Below are 16,376 nucleotides of genomic sequence, written 5' to 3'. Positions count from 1 at the left end.
GTTTTGTCCAACATGTCTCCGGACCTACTCACTGCCACAGTCATATTCAGGACCTAGTTTTGTCCCATGGAATAAATGTTGTGGATCTTAATGTTTTTCGTCATAACCCTGGACTATCGGACCACCATTTTATTACGTTTGCAATCGCAACAAATAATCTGCTCAGACCCCAACCAAGGATCATCAAAAGCCATGCTATAAATTCTCAGACAACCCAAAGATTCCTAGATGCCCTTCCAGACTCCCTCCACCTACCCAAGGACGTCAGAGTACAAAAAATCGGTTAACCACCTAACTGAGGAACTAAATTGAACCTTGCGTAATACCCTAGATGCAGTCGTACCCATGAAAACAAAACATTTGTCATAAGAAACTAGCTCCCTGGTATACAATCAGAAATACCAGAGCCCTGAAGGATACCAGAGCCCTGAAGGATACCAGAGCCCTGAAGGATACCAGGATACCAGAGCCCTGAAGGATACCAGAGCCCTGAAGTATACCAGGATACCAGAGCCCTGAAGTATACCAGGATACCAGAGCCCTGAAGGATATCAGAGCCCTGAAGTATACCAGGATACCAGAGCCCTGAAGGATATCAGAGCCCTGAAGGATACCAGAGCCCTGAAGTATACCAGAGCCCTGAAGGATACCAGAGCCCTGAAGTATACCAGAGCCCTGAAGGATACCAGAGCCCTGAAGTATACCAGAGCCCTGAAGGATACCAGAGCCCTGAAGTATACCAGAGCCCTGAAGTATACCATAGCCCTGAAGTATACCAGGATACCATAGCCCTGAAGTATACCAGAGCCCTGAAGTATACCAGAGCCCTGAAGGATACCAGAGCCCTGAAGTATACCAGAGCCCTGAAGGACACCAGAGCCCTGAAGGATACCAGAGCCCTGAAGTATACCATAGCCCTGAAGTATACCAGAGCCCTGAAGGATACCAGAGCCCTGAAGTATACCATAGCCCTGAAGTATACCAGAGCCCTGAAGGATACCAGAGCCCTGAAGTATACCAGAGCCCTGAAGGACACCAGAGCCCTGAAGGATACCAGAGCCCTGAAGTATACCATAGCCCTGAAGTATACCAGGATACCATAGCCCTGAAGTATACCAGTATACCAGAGCCCTGAAGGACACCAGAGCCCTGAAGGACACCAGAGCCCTGAAGGACACCAGAGCCCTGAAGGACACCAGAGCCCTGAAGGATACCAGACCCCTGAAGTATACCAGGATACCAGAGCCCTGAAGGATACCAGAGCCCTGAAGCAAGCTTCCAGAAAATTGGAACGGAAATAGTGCTACACCAAACTGGAAGTCTTCCGACTAGCTTGGTATCGAAGAGCCCTCACTGCTGCTTGATCATCATATTTTTACAATTTAATTGAGGAGAATAAGAACAATCCTAAATGTAATTTTGATACAGTCGCAAAGCTAACTAAAAAGCAGCATTCCCCAAGAGAGGATGGCTTTCACTTCAGCAGTGATGAATTCATTAATGTCTTTGAGGAAAAGTTCATGATCATTAGAAAGCAAATACGGACTCCTCTTTAAATCTGCGCATTTCTCCAAAGCTCAGTTGTCCTGAGTCTGCACAACACTGCCAGGACCTAGGATCAAGGGAGACAAGTTTTTTAATACTATATCTCTTGACACATTGATGAAAATAGCCTTGGCCTCTAAACCTTCAAGCTGCATACTGGACCCTATTCCAACGGAACTACTGAAAGAGCTGCTTCCTGTGTTTGGCCCTCCTATGTTGAACATAATAAACGGCTCCCTATCCACCGGATGTGTACCAAACTCACTAAAAGTGGCAGCAATAAAGCCTCTCTTGAAAAAGCCAAACCTTGACCCAGAAAATATCAAAAACTAAATCGGCCTATATCGAATCGCACATTCCTCTCCAAAAAAATTGAAAAAGCTGTTGCGCAGCAACTCACTGCCTTCCTGAAGACAAATAATGTCATAAGGAAGTGGATGGCGGCACATGTTTACTTTTAAACTCGGACAAAACAGAGATGATAGTTCTAGGTCCCAAGAAACACTGAGATATTTTGTTGGATCTGATAACTAATCTTGATGGTTGTACAGTCGTCTCAAATAAAACTGAAGGACCTTGGCGTTACTCTGGACCCAGATCTCTCTTTTGACGAACATATCAAGAATATTTCAAGGACAGCTTTTTTTCATCTCCGTAACATTGCAAAAATCAGAAACTTCCTGTCCAAAAATGATGCAGAAAAATGAATCCATGCTTTTGTCACTTCTAGATTGGACTAATGCAATGCTCTACTTTCCGGCTACCCGGATAAAACACTAAATAAACTTCCGTTAATGCTAAACACGGTTGCTAGAATCTTGACTAGAACACTTAATCCAGTGACATCCAGTGCTAGCCTCTCTACACTGGCTTCCTGTTAAGACTCAGGCTGATTTCAAGGTTTCACTGCTAACCTACAAAGCATTACATGGGCTTGCTCCTACCTATCTTTCCGATTTGGTCCTGCCGTACATACCTACACGTACGCTACGGTCACAAGACGCAGGCCTCCTTACTGTCCCTAGAATTTCTAAACAAACAGCTGGAGGCAGGGCTTTCTCCTATAGAGCTCCATTTTTATGGAATGGTCTGCCTATCCATATGAGAGACGCAGACTCGGTCTCAACCTTTAAATCTTTATTGAAGACTCATCTCTTCAGTAGGACCTATGACTGAGTGTAGTGTGGCCCAGTGGTGTGAAGGTGAACGCAAAGGCACTGGAGCGACGAACCGCCCTTGCTGTCTCTGCCTGGACGGTTCCCCTCTCTCCACTGGGATTCTCTGCCTCAAACCCTATTACGGGAGCTGAGTCACTGGCTTACTGGTGCTCTTCCATGCCATCCCTAGGATGGGTGTGTCACTTGAGTGGGTTGAGTCACTACCGTGATCTTCCTGTCCGGGTTGGATTGTGCCGTGGGGGAGATCTTCGTGGGCTGTACTCGGCCTTGCCTATAACCCCACCCGCAAAGCGGGTGGGGTTATATCCTGCCTGTTTGGCCCTGTCCGGAGGTTTCATTGGATGGGACCACAGTGTCTCCTGACCCCTCCTGTCTCAGCCTCCAGTATTTATGTTGCAATAGTTTGTGTGTCGGGGGGCTAGGTCAGTCTGTTATATCTGGAGTATTTCTCCTGTCTTTTCCAGTGTCCTGTGTGAATTTAAGTATACTCTCTCTAATTCTCTCTCTCTAATTTTCTTTCTTTCTTTCTTTCTGAGGACCTGAGCCCTAGGACTATGCCTCAGGACTACCTGGCCTGATGACTCCTTGCTGTCCCCAGTCCACCTGGTCGTGCTGCTGCTCCCGTTTCAACTGTTCTGCCTGCGGCTATGGAACCCTGACCTGTTCACCGGACGTGCTACCTTGTCCCAGACCTGCTGTTTTCAACTCTCTAGAGACAGCAGGAGAGGTAGAGATACTCTGAATGATCGGCTATGAAAAGCCAACTGACATTTACTCCCGAGGTGCTGACCTGTTGCACCCTCGACAACCACTGTGATTATTATTATCTGACCCTGCTGGTCATCTATGAACGTTTGAACATCTTAGCCATGTTCTGTTATAATCTCCACCCAGCACTCAGAGCCTGGTTCCTCTCTAGGTTTCTTCCTAGGTTCTGGCCTTTCTAGGGAGTTTTTCCTAGCCACCATGCTTCTACATCTGCATTGCTTGCTGTTTGGGGTTTTAGGTTGGGTTTCTGTACAGCACTTTGTGACATCGGCTGATGTAAAAAGGGCTTTATAAAAACATTTGATTGATTGATTGATGGGGGAGAGGAAGGATGGAGAAATTGAGGAGAGGAAAGCACCACTCAACCAGCTGGTCCCGCCCCCCTGGCCTTTAGCAAATAGCAGACACCACTCACCCAGCTGGTCCCACCCCCTTGGCCTTTAGCGAATATCAGCGAGGAGCCCTGGAGAACCGTCCAGGATGACGTCCAGTTCTTCCTGTAAACACACACAAATAACACACAGGCATAAACAACACACAGACATAAATAACACACAGACACAAATAACACACAGACTTAAATAACACACAGACTTAAATAACACACAGACACAAATAACACACAGACATAAATAACAGATAAATAACACACAGGCATAAACAACACACAGACATAAATAACACACAGACACAAATAACACACAGACTTAAATAACACACAGACACAAATAACACACAGACATAAATAACAGATAAATAACACACAGACACAAACACACAGACATAAATAACAGACGCATAACAGACATAAATAACAGACAAATAACATACGTACATAAATAACAGACACAAATAACACACAGACACAAATAACGTACAGACATAAATAACATAGACATAAATAACATAGACATAAATAACATAGACATAAATAACATAGACATAAATAACATACAGACATAAATAACACACAGACATAAATAACATTGACATAAATAACACACAGGCACAAATAACAGATAAATAACACACAGACATAAATAACAGAGACATAAATAGCATACAGACATAAATAACAGAGACATAAATAACATACACATAAATAACATACACATAAATAACATACACATAAATAACACACAGACACAAATAACACACAGACACAAATAACACACTATAACGCCCTGGCCATAGAGAGGGGTTTTTGTTCATTATTTTGGTTAGGCCAGGGTGTTACATTGGGTGGGCGTTCTATGTTCATTTTTCTATGTTTTTGTATTTCTTTGTTTTGGGCCGTGTGTGGCTCCCAATCAGGCACAGCTGTAGTTTGTTGTTGCTGATTGGGAGTCACACATAAGTAGCCTGGTATTCCTTTGGGTTTTTGTGGGTGATTGTTTTCTGTTTAGTGTGTAACCGGACAGAACTGTTGCTGGTCGTTTTGTTTATTATATAGTGTTCATGCGATTCATTAAATCCTTTATGATGAACACATCCTCCGCTGCACCTTGGTCTCTTTCTGACGACGGCCGTTACACACACACACACACACAAATAACACACAGGCACAAATAACACACATACACAAATAACATAGACGTAAATAACAGATAAATAACATACAGACATAAATAACACAGACATAAATAACATAGACATAAATAACATACAGACATAAATAACACACAGACATTAATAACATACAGACATTAATAACACAGACATAAATAACATAGACATAAATAACGGACATAGCTCCATAAGTCATCTCACATGCTGAATCAACTACCACTTCATATACAGCCGGTCGGATATCACTCCCTACCCATTCCCTAGGCCATAACCCTTCAATGTTTCCAGATCTGCAAGGTGGAAGCAATATGGGGGGGTTCAACTTGAGACTGGCTGGTTGTGTTGCCCTGAAGGAGCAGTTTTTCTACAGGTGTTCTCATCCTGTTTCTATCCTAGTCCAGTACTACTCACCGTATTTTCTACAGGTGTTCTCATCCCATTTCTATCGTAGCTCAGTACAACTCACCCTACTTTCTGAGGGTGTTCTCATCCCGTTTCTATCCTAGCCCAGTACTACTCCCCGTACTTTCTGAGGGTGTTTTCATCCCGTTTCTATCCTAGCCCAGTACAACTCACCATACTTTCTGAGGGCGTTCTCATCCTGTTTCTATCCTAGCCCAGTACTACTCACCGTACTTTCTGAGGGTGTTCTCATCCTGTTTCTATCCTAGTCCAGTACTACTCCCCGTACTTTCTGAGGGTGTTCTCATCCTGTTTCTATCCTAGCCCAGTCCTACTCACCGTACTTTCTGAGGGCGTTCTCATCCCATTTCTATCCTAGCCCAGTACTACTCACCGTACTTTCTGAGGGTGTTCTCATCCCGTTTCTATCCTAGCCCAGTACAACTCACTATACTTTCTGAGGGTGTTCTCATCCTGTTTCTATCCTAGCCCAGTACAACTCACCATACTTTCTGAGGGTGTTCTCATCCTGTTTCTATCCTAGCCCAGTACAACTCACCATACTTTCTGAGGGTGTTCTCATCCTGTTTCTATCCTAGCCCAGTACTACTCACCATACTTTCTGAGGGTGTTCTCATCCTGTTTCTATCCTAGCCCAGTACAACTCACCATACTTTCTGAGGGTGTTCACATCCTGTTTCTATCCTAGCCCAGTACTACTCACCGTACTTTCTGAGGGTGTTCTCATCCTGTTTCTATCCTAGCCCAGTACAACTCACCGTACTTTCTGAGGGTGTTCTCATCCTGTTTCTATCCTAGCCCAGTACAACTCACCGTACTTTCTGAGGGTGTTCTCATCCTGTTTCTATCCTAGCCCAGTACAACTCACCGTACTTTCTGAGGGTGTTCTCATCCTGTTTCTATCCTAGCCCAGTCCTACTCACCGTACTTTCTGAGGGTGTTCACATCCTGTTTCTATCCTAGCCCAGTACTACTCACCGTACTTTCTGAGGGTGTTCTCATCCTGTTTCTATCCTAGCCCAGTACAACTCACCGTACTTTCTGAGGGCGTTCTCATCCCGTTTCTATCCTAGCCCAGTACAACTCACCATACTTTTTGAGGGCGTTCTTATCCCGTTTCTATCCTAGCCCAGTACAACTCACCGTACTTTCTGAGGGTGTTCTCATCCTGTTTCTATCCTAGCCCAGTACAACTCACCGTACTTTCTGAGGGTGTTCTCATCCTGTTTCTATCCTAGCCCAGTACAACTCACCGTACTTTCTGAGGGTGTTCTCATCCCGTTTCTATCCTAGCCCAGTACAACTCACCATACTTTCTGAGGGTGTTCTCATCCCGTTTCTATCCTAGCCCAGTACTACTCCCCGTACTTTCTGAGGGTGTTCTCATCCTGTTTCTATCCTAGCCCAGTACAACTCACCGTACTTTCTGAGGGTGTTCTCATCCCGTTTCTATCCTAGCCCAGTACAACTCACCATACTTTCTGAGGGTGTTCCCATCCCGTTTCTATCCTAGCCCAGTACTACTCCCCGTACTTTCTGAGGGTGTTCTCATCCCGTTTCTATCCTAGCCCAGTACAACTCACCATACTTTCTGAGGGCGTTCTCATCCTGTTTCTATCCTAGCCCAGTACTACTCACCATATTTTCTGAGGGTGTTCCCATCCCGTTTCTATCCTAGCCCAGTACTACTCCCCGTACTTTCTGAGGGTGTTCTCATCCTGTTTCTATCCTAGCCCAGTACAACTCACCGTACTTTCTTTCCATGCTCAGTGATCTTGGTCACGTTGAGAATACCACACTTCTCCGAAGGCTGCAGAGAAACAAAGAGAGAAATCATCATCACATGTAGACAGGGCCAGACACAACTGACAGGGAAAAAAGCAAGACAGTCTGTGTCACAAATGACACCACATTTCCTATATAGTGCACAACTTTTGACCAAAAGTAGTGCACTATGTAGGGAATAGGGTACCATATGGGACACAAACACAACAAAAACACCAAAAATACAGACGGATAGAAAAAGTAGCGTTATGGTAGAGCATCAGAAAGTAGCATTACGGTAGAGGGACAGAAAGTAGCGTTACGGTAGAGCGTCAGAAAGTAGCGTTACGGTAGAGCGTCAGAAAGTAGCGTTACGTAGAGGGACAGAAAGTAGCGTTACGGTAAAGCGTCAGAAAGTAGCGTCACGGTAGAGCGTCAGAAAGTAGCGTCACGGTAGAGCGTCAGGAAAGTAGCGTCACGGTAGAGCGACAGAAAGTAGCGTTACGGTAGAGCGACAGAAAGTAGCGTTACGGTAGAGCGTCAGAAAGTAGCATTACGGTAGAGGGACAGAAAGTAGCGTTACGGTAGAGGGACAGAAAGTAGCGTTACGGTAAAGCGACAGAAAGTAGCGTTACGGTAGAGGGACAGAAAGTAGCGTTACGGTAGAGCGACAGAAAGTAGCGTTACGGTAAAGCGTCAGAAAGTAGCGTTACGGTAGAGGGACAGAAAGTAGCGTTACGGTAGAGCGACAGAAAGTAGCGTTACGGTAGAGGGACAGAAAGTAGCGTTACGGTAGAGGGACAGAAAGTAGCGTTACGGTAAAGCGACAGAAAGTAGCGTTACGGTAGAGGGACAGAAAGTAGCGTTACGGTAGAGCGACAGAAAGTAGCGTTACGGTAAAGCGTCAGAAAGTAGCGTTACGGTAAAGCGTCAGAAAGTAGCGTTACGGTAGAGGGACAGAAAGTAGCGTTACGGTAGAGCGACAGAAAGTAGCGTTACGGTAGAGTGACAGAAAGTAGCGTTACGGTAGAGTGACAGAAAGTAGCGTTACGGTAGAGCGACAGAAAGTAGCGTTACGGTAGAGCATCAGGAAGTAGCGTTACGGTAGAGGGACAGAAAGTAGCATTACGGTAGAGCGACAGAAAGTAGCGTTACGGTAGAGCGACAGAAAGTAGCGTTACGGTAGAGCGACAGAAAGTAGCGTTACGGTAGAGGGACAGAAAGTAGCGTTACGGTAGAGCGACAGAAAGTAGCGTTAAGGTAGAGCGACAGAAAGTAGCGTTACGGTAGAGGGACAGAAAGTAGCGTTACGGTAGAGCGTCAGAAAGTAGCGTTACGGTAGAGGGACAGAAAGTAGCGTTACGGTAGAGCGTCAGAAAGTAGCGTTACGGTAGAGCGTCAGAAAGTAGCGTTACGGTAGAGCATCAGGAAGTAGCGTTACGGTAGAGCGTCAGAAATATAAGCTTTAGTAAGACTGGCAACAAGCAGGAAAAACACAGCAGAACAACCCTTTCCCCACAGTTTGAATTGAAAAATAGATTTCCCCACAGCTGTCTGTGTTACTGTCATCATCACTGGGATCATCATCATCACCGTCATCATTATCATGACCGTCACCAGGATCATGACCGTCATCCGAATCATCACCGTCACCAGAATCATGACCGTCATCATTATCATGACGGTCACCAGGATCATGACCGTCATCATTATCATCAGTTCCAGTGCAGGGAGAAGAAACAGAGTCACCATTGAAGACAGCAACTGAATAAAGGCCAAAAAGCCTTGGTTGGTCGAAAAGTATGGAGGTCAGGAAGCCAGCCACGGTTCAGGGAAGGGGGAGAGGAGTACACAGAGAACAGAGGGAGGAGAAGGAGAGGGGGATACTAACAGAGGTAGGGGGCTTGGGGGACGAGGGGTCTGAAGAGTCAGAGTCTGGAGAGCCAGGGACCTTGGGGCCCAACGCACCATCCTAGTAATCAGAATGACAACAACACCGACTAATTACTACAGAGAATTGCAGAGACTGGGTTCAAATAATATTTAAAATCTTTAATATTTTTAGCGTTTGCTTCAGCCTGCCTGGAGTGTTTGATAGGCGGAGTTTGAACTTGTGCATCCATAACATTGATTCCATGGTGACAGGCAAGTTCAATCAAGCACAGAGAAAGTATTTGTAAAGATTTGAAATAGTATTTGAACCCAGGTCTGCAGAGACTACCATGGTTACCAGAGTAAAGCAACACATAACGAATGAGCGTCTACATGGACACCAAGAGTTGAGGAAATGGTTGGACGTTAATTAGTTATTCTTTTAAAATAACAATTAAACCATGCATGCAATGACAGGATATGACACATTTCAATGAATGAAGCTCAAATCACACTAGTGACAGAGGAAGGAGAGATTGATATCATCATGCTTGTATCACTACTAGATTTTAGATCACAAACAGGTTAAGGGCACGGCCATGAAAAGTGATCAATGGGCTATGATAGGTGATCATTGGGCCATGCTAAGTGATCATTGGGCCATGCTAGGTTATCATTGGGCCATGCTAGTGATCAATGGGCCATGCTAAGTGATCATTGGGCCATGCTAAGTGATCATTGGGCCATGCTAAGTGCTCATTGGGCCATGCTAGGTGATCATTGGGCCATGCTAGGTGATCATTGGGCCATGCTAATTGATCATTGGGCCATGAGAAGTGATCATTGGGCCATGAGGAGTGATCATTGGGCCATGAGTAGTGATCATTGGGCCATCAGTAGTGATCATTGGGCCATGATAGGAGATCATTGGGCCATGCTAAGTGATCAATGGGCCATGCTAAGTGATCATTGGGCCATGAAAAGTGATCATTGGGCCATGAAAAGTGACCATTGGGCCATGGAGAGTGACCATTGGGCCATGATAGGTGATCATTGGGCCATGATCGGTGATCATTGGGCCATTAAAAGTTATCCTTGGGCCATGATGGGTGATCATTGGGCCAATAAAAGTGATCCCTGGGCCATGAGAAGTGTCATGTGAATCAGAAGAGCAGGAATTAAAAAGGAAATAACATGTGGCAGTACTCAGTGATGATAGCAAGCAACAAGGAAAGTGATTGGTCTGATTGGATGATTATCATGCTAGACCAGGGGTGGGCAGCTCCAGTCCTCCAGGTCCTGATTGGTATCACAGTTCTGTCCCAGCTAACACACCTGACCCCAATAATCACCTAATCAGGATCTTCAGTTTACATGATTAACCAGCTGTGTTTACTAGGATGGAGAAGAAGAGTGCCACCAATCAGGCCCCAGAGGACTGGAGTTGTCCACCCATGTGCAAGATGATTGGCTGCTGGGATTTGAGGGTGGGGTGTATAGGGCACTGACTTGTGTCTGTCTGTAGGGGTGGGGGCGACCAGAGCCTGTACGGAAACGCCTGATGTTTTTGATGAGCCGCTGCAGAACAGAATCATGAGTCTACAGTGTATCCCAAAATGCCTGTTGTTTTTGACACACAGGGAACCCGGATGCCACACCTTGCATCCTAAACACACTCACAGGACAAGATACTTCAGAGACCTGGTTGGAATAGAAATGATACCTATGGAATTAGATTTCGTTCTGCTGCGGACGTCTGGAGATCGGTATTAGCAACAGGCTACACACTTCTCAAATGACACCGCTGCATCTCAGTCACCATTTCCAGTCTGCATCCCAAATGGCATCCTATCCTTCACGTAGTGCACTACTACCAGAGACCACTCCTATGTGTCCTGTTCAAAAGCAGTGGACTATATAGGGAATAACATTTGAGACACAGCCAGAAAGCTGAGCAGGCCGTGACGTCTGTCTCACCTTGTCATTGGCGTCCAGCACGTTGGTGCTGTTTCCCCACTTGGTCAGGACGATGGGCTCCACATGTTTCCTGTCCAGACTGTGGCTCTTAGGGGCCCGGTCTCCTCCACCATGTAGAGGGGGGGAGTGTTGGTACTGCAGAGAGGAGAGAGGAGGGGGGAGTGTTGGTACTGCAGAGAGGAGAGAGGAGGGGGGAGTGTTGGTACTGCAGAGAGGAGAGAGGAGGGGGGAGTGTTGGTACTGCAGAGAGGAGAGAGGAGTGTTGGTACTGCAGAGAGGAGAGAGGAGTGTTGGTACTGCAGAGAGGAGAGGAGGGGGGAGTGTTGGTACTGCAGAGAGGAGAGAGGAGGGGGGAGTGTTGGTACTGCAGAGAGGAGAGAGGAGGGGGGAGTGTTGGTACTGCAGAGAGGAGAGAGGAGGGGGGAGTGTTGGTACTGCAGAGAGGAGAGAGGAGGGGGGAGTGTTGGTACTAAACAGTGAGGTAGTGTGGAGGGGGGAGTGTTGGTACTAAACAGTGAGGTAGTGTGGAGGGGGGAGTGTTGGTACTAAACAGTGAGGTAGTGTGGAGGGCCGTACCTTGGGCAGCTCCCACTCTGACCTGGAGCCATCAGCACTGTAGTAGTAGGCTCTGCCCTGTTCATCCACATGCTTTATCCACTGGACGGACAGACACACACAGGAGATGAGACACACCATTTTACTAGACCATGATGTTGAAGACAGATGTCAGCGGTCTATGAGCCATGCTAAATATATGATAGTAGTGTGGTGCACTGGTCCAGTCTAAGTTTAATATAGACAATACACATGACAGTACAGTCTGTAAATCAGCCGAGAGAGACCAAGAGAGAGATCAATAGAGACAGAGATCAATAGAGAGACCAAGAGAGAGATCAATAGAGAGATAGATCAATAGAGACAGAGATCAATAGAGAGATCAAGAGAGAGACCAAGAGAGAGATCAATAGAGACAGAGATCAATAGAGAGATCAAGAGAGAGATCAAGAGAGATCAATAGAGACAGAGATCAATAGAGACAGAGATCAATAGAGATATCAAGAGAGATCAATAGAGACAGAGATCAATAGAGAGATCAAGAGAGATCAATAGAGAGATAGATCAATAGAGAGATCAAGAGAGAGATCAAGAGAGAGATCAATAGAGACAGAGATCAATAGAGAGATCAAGAGAGAGATCAATAGAGAGATAGATCAATAGAGAGATCAAGAGAGAGATCAAGAGAGAGATCAATAGAGACAGAGATCAATAGAGAGATCAAGAGAGATCAATAGAGAGATAGATCAATAGAGAGATCAAGAGAGAGATCAAGAGAGACCAATAGAGACAGAGATCAATAGAGATATCAAGAGAGACCAATAGAGAGAGAGAGATCAAGAGAGAGATCAAGAGAGACCAATAGAGAGAGAGATCAATAGAGATCAAGAGAGAGATCAATAGAGAGATCAAGAGAGATAGATCCATAGAGAGATCAATAGAGAGATCGATCAAGAGAGGGAGAGAGATCAATAGAGGGAGAGAGATCAATAGAGAGAGATCAACAGAGAGAGATCAATAGAGAGAGATCAATAGAGAGAGAGAGATGAACTGAGAGAGATCAACTGAGAGAGATCAATAGAGAGAGATCAATAGAGAGAGATCAATAGAGAGAGATCAATAGAGAGAGAGAGATGAACTGAGAGAGATGAACTGAGAGAGATCAACTGAGAGAGATCAATAGAGAGAGATCAATAGAGAGAGATCAACAGAAAGAGACCCCGGTACCTTCTCATTAGTATAGTCACTGATATACAGAGTGTGTCCATGCTCATCCAGCTCTTCTGACCAACCCCGGGGCGGGTAGCCGTACTGGCTGTCTGATTGGCTAGAATACGTGCTGTGGCAGTTGTCCTCCAACAACAGAGGCTGGAACCGACCAATGGAGAGCGAGAGGAGAGGAAGGAAGGACGGGGAGAGAGAGAGCGGCGGAGTCGTCTATGATTATGGAGGGAAACGGGCGGGAGAGTGGGAGGCAGAGAGAAAGGGAGAGAGAGGGATAGAGGGAGGAGAGAGAGAGAGGGACAGAGATAAATAGAGCGAGAGAGGAAGGGAGAGAGATAGAGAGAAGGACCAATCACCATTGAATTATGTATGCACAGAGAGTAGAGAGCACCAATCAGCAGTCATGATGAATCACAGTCAGTGCTATGGAAGTCTCCCTCACCCATAATGTCCTGTAAGAATACTAGACATTTACATCACAGTAAAGACCCAGTCCTGGGTTCAAATACTCTAACATCTGCTCTCGTCTGCAGCGTCAGATGACAAGGGTTTGAAGCTTTGGGATTAAAAGGGATACTTTGGGATGTTGGCAACGAGGCCCCTTTACCTTCATACTGGACACAGAGACATTCAAATGGTATCCACAAGTTCAGCTGACTCTGGGGAAGTAGATAAAAGGGCCTCATTGCCAAAATCCTGAAGTAATCCTTTAAAGGAAATCTCCGCTCAAAAAACATTTTTGTATGTTCTTCATTAGTCCACTGATACAGTCCCAAAATGTTTCATGTCTTGAAGTATTTTCTTCATGATGATGTGGTCGGTGACACTTTGCTTCTTGAAAGTCCGATATCTTAAAACCTTGACTGCTGACATACAAAACACTTGTGGATTTTATCAACACTGGACTAACGAAAAATATGACAAGAGATGGTTTTTGAGTGGAGTTTCCCTTAAAGTCCATTAAACCAGGAAAATGAAATCAAGCACAGGTACATTTTTTAAATGACTTCAAATAGTATTTGAACCCAGGTCTGTAAAGCACAGAGAGACAAAGAGGACATAAACATCCAAGCACTGCACCCTACCCAGTCTGAACACTGTTACTGGGTGTGGCTAGACAGGTTGGTACCAGTCCCAGTTAGAGGAGCACCGACTGCTTCTGGCCACAAGGTGGCAGTGTGGCGCTACTATCATCATTCTAGAGACCAGCCGCAAACTATACTGATCTGTGATCCTGCTGGAACACCAGTGATTCTGTCTGATGTGTTGGGATGGGCGTGTTTCAGAGCACAAGCACATATACCTCATGACTGCTCATAAATGTGTTTGAATTTGCTTGTTTCTGTGCCTAAGTGTGTGTGTGTGTGTTTGAGTAAGTGTGTGTGCGTGTTTGAGTAAGTGTGTGTGCGTGTGTGTGTTTGAGTAAGTGTGTGTGCGTGTGTGTTTGAGTAAGTGTGTATGTGTGAGTAAGTGTGTGTGTGTGTGTTTGAGTAAGTGTGTGTGTGTGTGTGTGTTTGAGTAAGTGTGTGTGCGTGTTTGAGTAAGTGTGTGTGCGTGTGTGTGTTTGAGTAAGTGTGTGTGCGTGTGTGCGTGTGTTTGAGTAAGTGTGTGTGTGTGAGTAAGTGTGTGTGTTTGAGTAAGTGTGTGTGTGTGTTTGAGTAAGTGTGTGTGTGTGTTTGAGTAAGTGTGTGTGCGTGTTTGAGTAAGTGTGTGTGCGTGTGTGTGTTTGAGTAAGTGTGTGTGCGTGTGTTTGAGTAAGTGTGTGTGTGTGTGTGAGTAAGTGTGTGTGTGTTTCCAACACATGTCCCAGTACATACCTCCGTCTCCCCAGTGCTATTGCTGTGGGATTCCCCCCGGCTGCTGCTGCCACTACCAGCGTCTCTGGCTCGGGGAGGCTTCCATGTCCTCTCCTGGCTGGAACGGTTGTAGTAGTAGTGTCTGCCGCTCTGGTCCTTGAAACGGAATTGAAAATCTTTGTCCATTATAATATTTTATCAAATTGACATTTGTCTTCAGCTCGTGGTTAAAAACAGTAAAATGACATATAAACACAGATCAGACAACATGATATAGAATAATTCCCAAATGGCACCCTACTCCCTATTTAGTGCACTACTTTTGACCAGAGCCCTCTGGGCCCCGTAGTGCACGATAGCTAAGTTACACAATACATGAGGGTAGTAGTACAGACCTTGTGTGTCTCCCAGTCCCCCAGGACATGCTGTGGGGAGCTAGAGGGGTCGGGAGGCAGGCTGGACCCAGAGATCTTCAGCTCCTGCAGGTTAGTGTAGACAGGAGACTCAGGACGACCACCCTGACCCGACAGAGAGACAGTCTGGAGGAGAGGGACAGAGAGAGAGAGAGAGAGAGAGAGAGAGAGAGAGAGAGAGAGAGAGAGAAAGAGAGAGAGGGACAGAGAGAGAGAGAGATATTGGTTGGTAAATTAGATTTTTTATTTTACAATGACTGCCTACCCCGGATGGCACTGGGCCAATTGTGCGACGCCCTATGGGACTCCCGAACACGGCCGGTTGTGATACAGCCCGAGATCGAACCAGGGTCTGTAGCGACGCCTCTGACACTGAGATGCAGTGTTTTAGACCGCTGAACCACTCGGGAGCCCTAAATACATGAATGACTCGTCTTAATGTTGACGTGAGCCACACAAACTCTTGAGAGAGAAAGAGAATGGACAGCCAGCCTAATGAATAATGTACCTGATGAGGAACAACTACTTACAGAATGAACCATAACCTCATCAGGTGCAGGTCAGGACATTTTTAAATCACAAATTCCCCTTTTCTCAAGTGTGTCACTACACCACCATGGGTTAGTAATAGACTTGTTGGTGAACACTTGACTGACAGGGATCTACATAAAACGCTTGTCCGCTTGCCTTGGGCAAGTAAAATAAAATAGGTCGGACAAGAAGAATATAGATTTAAACGGTCTGAATGGACAAGTAAAACATTTTAGTATTCGTAAGAGTCTCCCTCTTTCCATAGAGTTTGTGTGTCTCATGGTCTGAAAAACACTGCTGGAGCTCGGCCACCTTCCACCACAGATGCGGAAGGCTACCATAAGCAGATGTGGTGGATTGAGACGCAGCCCATGCAAAACAAACAGACCTCTTCGATGGGGATGTTTTTATTATGTTACTCAGATTGACACATTGGTGCTTTAACGGACTCGTAAGGATCAACTATTCAGCTATTAACATGTATTAACGTCATCATGTCTAATGTCCTAAAATAACTTTCAACCAGCCCTCGCGTACAACTGCGAATGGCCGACACGCAGCTGATCAGGGTGTCCAGTTATAAAACCAATGCTGCGTACTCCGGTTATAAAACCAATGCTGAGTACTCCGGTTATAAAACCAATGCTGCGTACTCCGGTTATAAAACCAATGCTGCGTACTCCGGTTATAAAACCAATGCTGCGTACTCCGGTTATAAAACCAATGCTGCGTACTCCGGTTATAAAACCAATGCTGCGTAC

At 45.6% G+C, this 16,376-nt stretch overlaps 1 protein-coding gene across 8 annotated transcripts in view; it reads right to left on the bottom strand.

Moving 5' to 3' along the window:
• The window catches only part of LOC106569568 (rho GTPase-activating protein 12), a 154,899-nt gene that overhangs the window by 22,685 nt on the left and 115,838 nt on the right, over positions 1-16,376 (bottom strand). For 2 of the 8 annotated variants that reach the window (XM_045694399.2, XM_082961000.1), the window contains 9 exons: positions 15,067-15,210; positions 14,693-14,827; positions 12,879-13,088; positions 11,673-11,753; positions 11,097-11,231; positions 10,629-10,697; positions 9,139-9,219; positions 7,232-7,293; positions 3,907-3,988 (listed from right to left, as the gene is read on the bottom strand). In XM_045694399.2, the coding sequence (XP_045550355.1) occupies positions 3,907-3,988; positions 7,232-7,293; positions 9,139-9,219; positions 10,629-10,697; positions 11,097-11,231; positions 11,673-11,753; positions 12,879-13,088; positions 14,693-14,827; positions 15,067-15,210 (999 nt within the window). The remainder of the gene's footprint in view (positions 1-3,906; positions 3,989-7,231; positions 7,294-9,138; positions 9,220-10,628; positions 10,698-11,096; positions 11,232-11,672; positions 11,754-12,878; positions 13,089-14,692; positions 14,828-15,066; positions 15,211-16,376) is intronic. The other 6 variants (XM_045694402.2, XM_045694401.2, XM_045694404.2 and 3 more) reach the window with 6 other exon arrangements.

The sequence above is a fragment of the Salmo salar genome, chromosome 14, assembly GCF_965601325.2.
Source record: "Salmo salar chromosome 14, fSalSal1, whole genome shotgun sequence".
NCBI classification, from domain to species: domain Eukaryota; kingdom Metazoa; phylum Chordata; class Actinopteri; order Salmoniformes; family Salmonidae; genus Salmo; species Salmo salar.
This window is presented reverse-complemented; position numbering and strand designations above follow the sequence as displayed.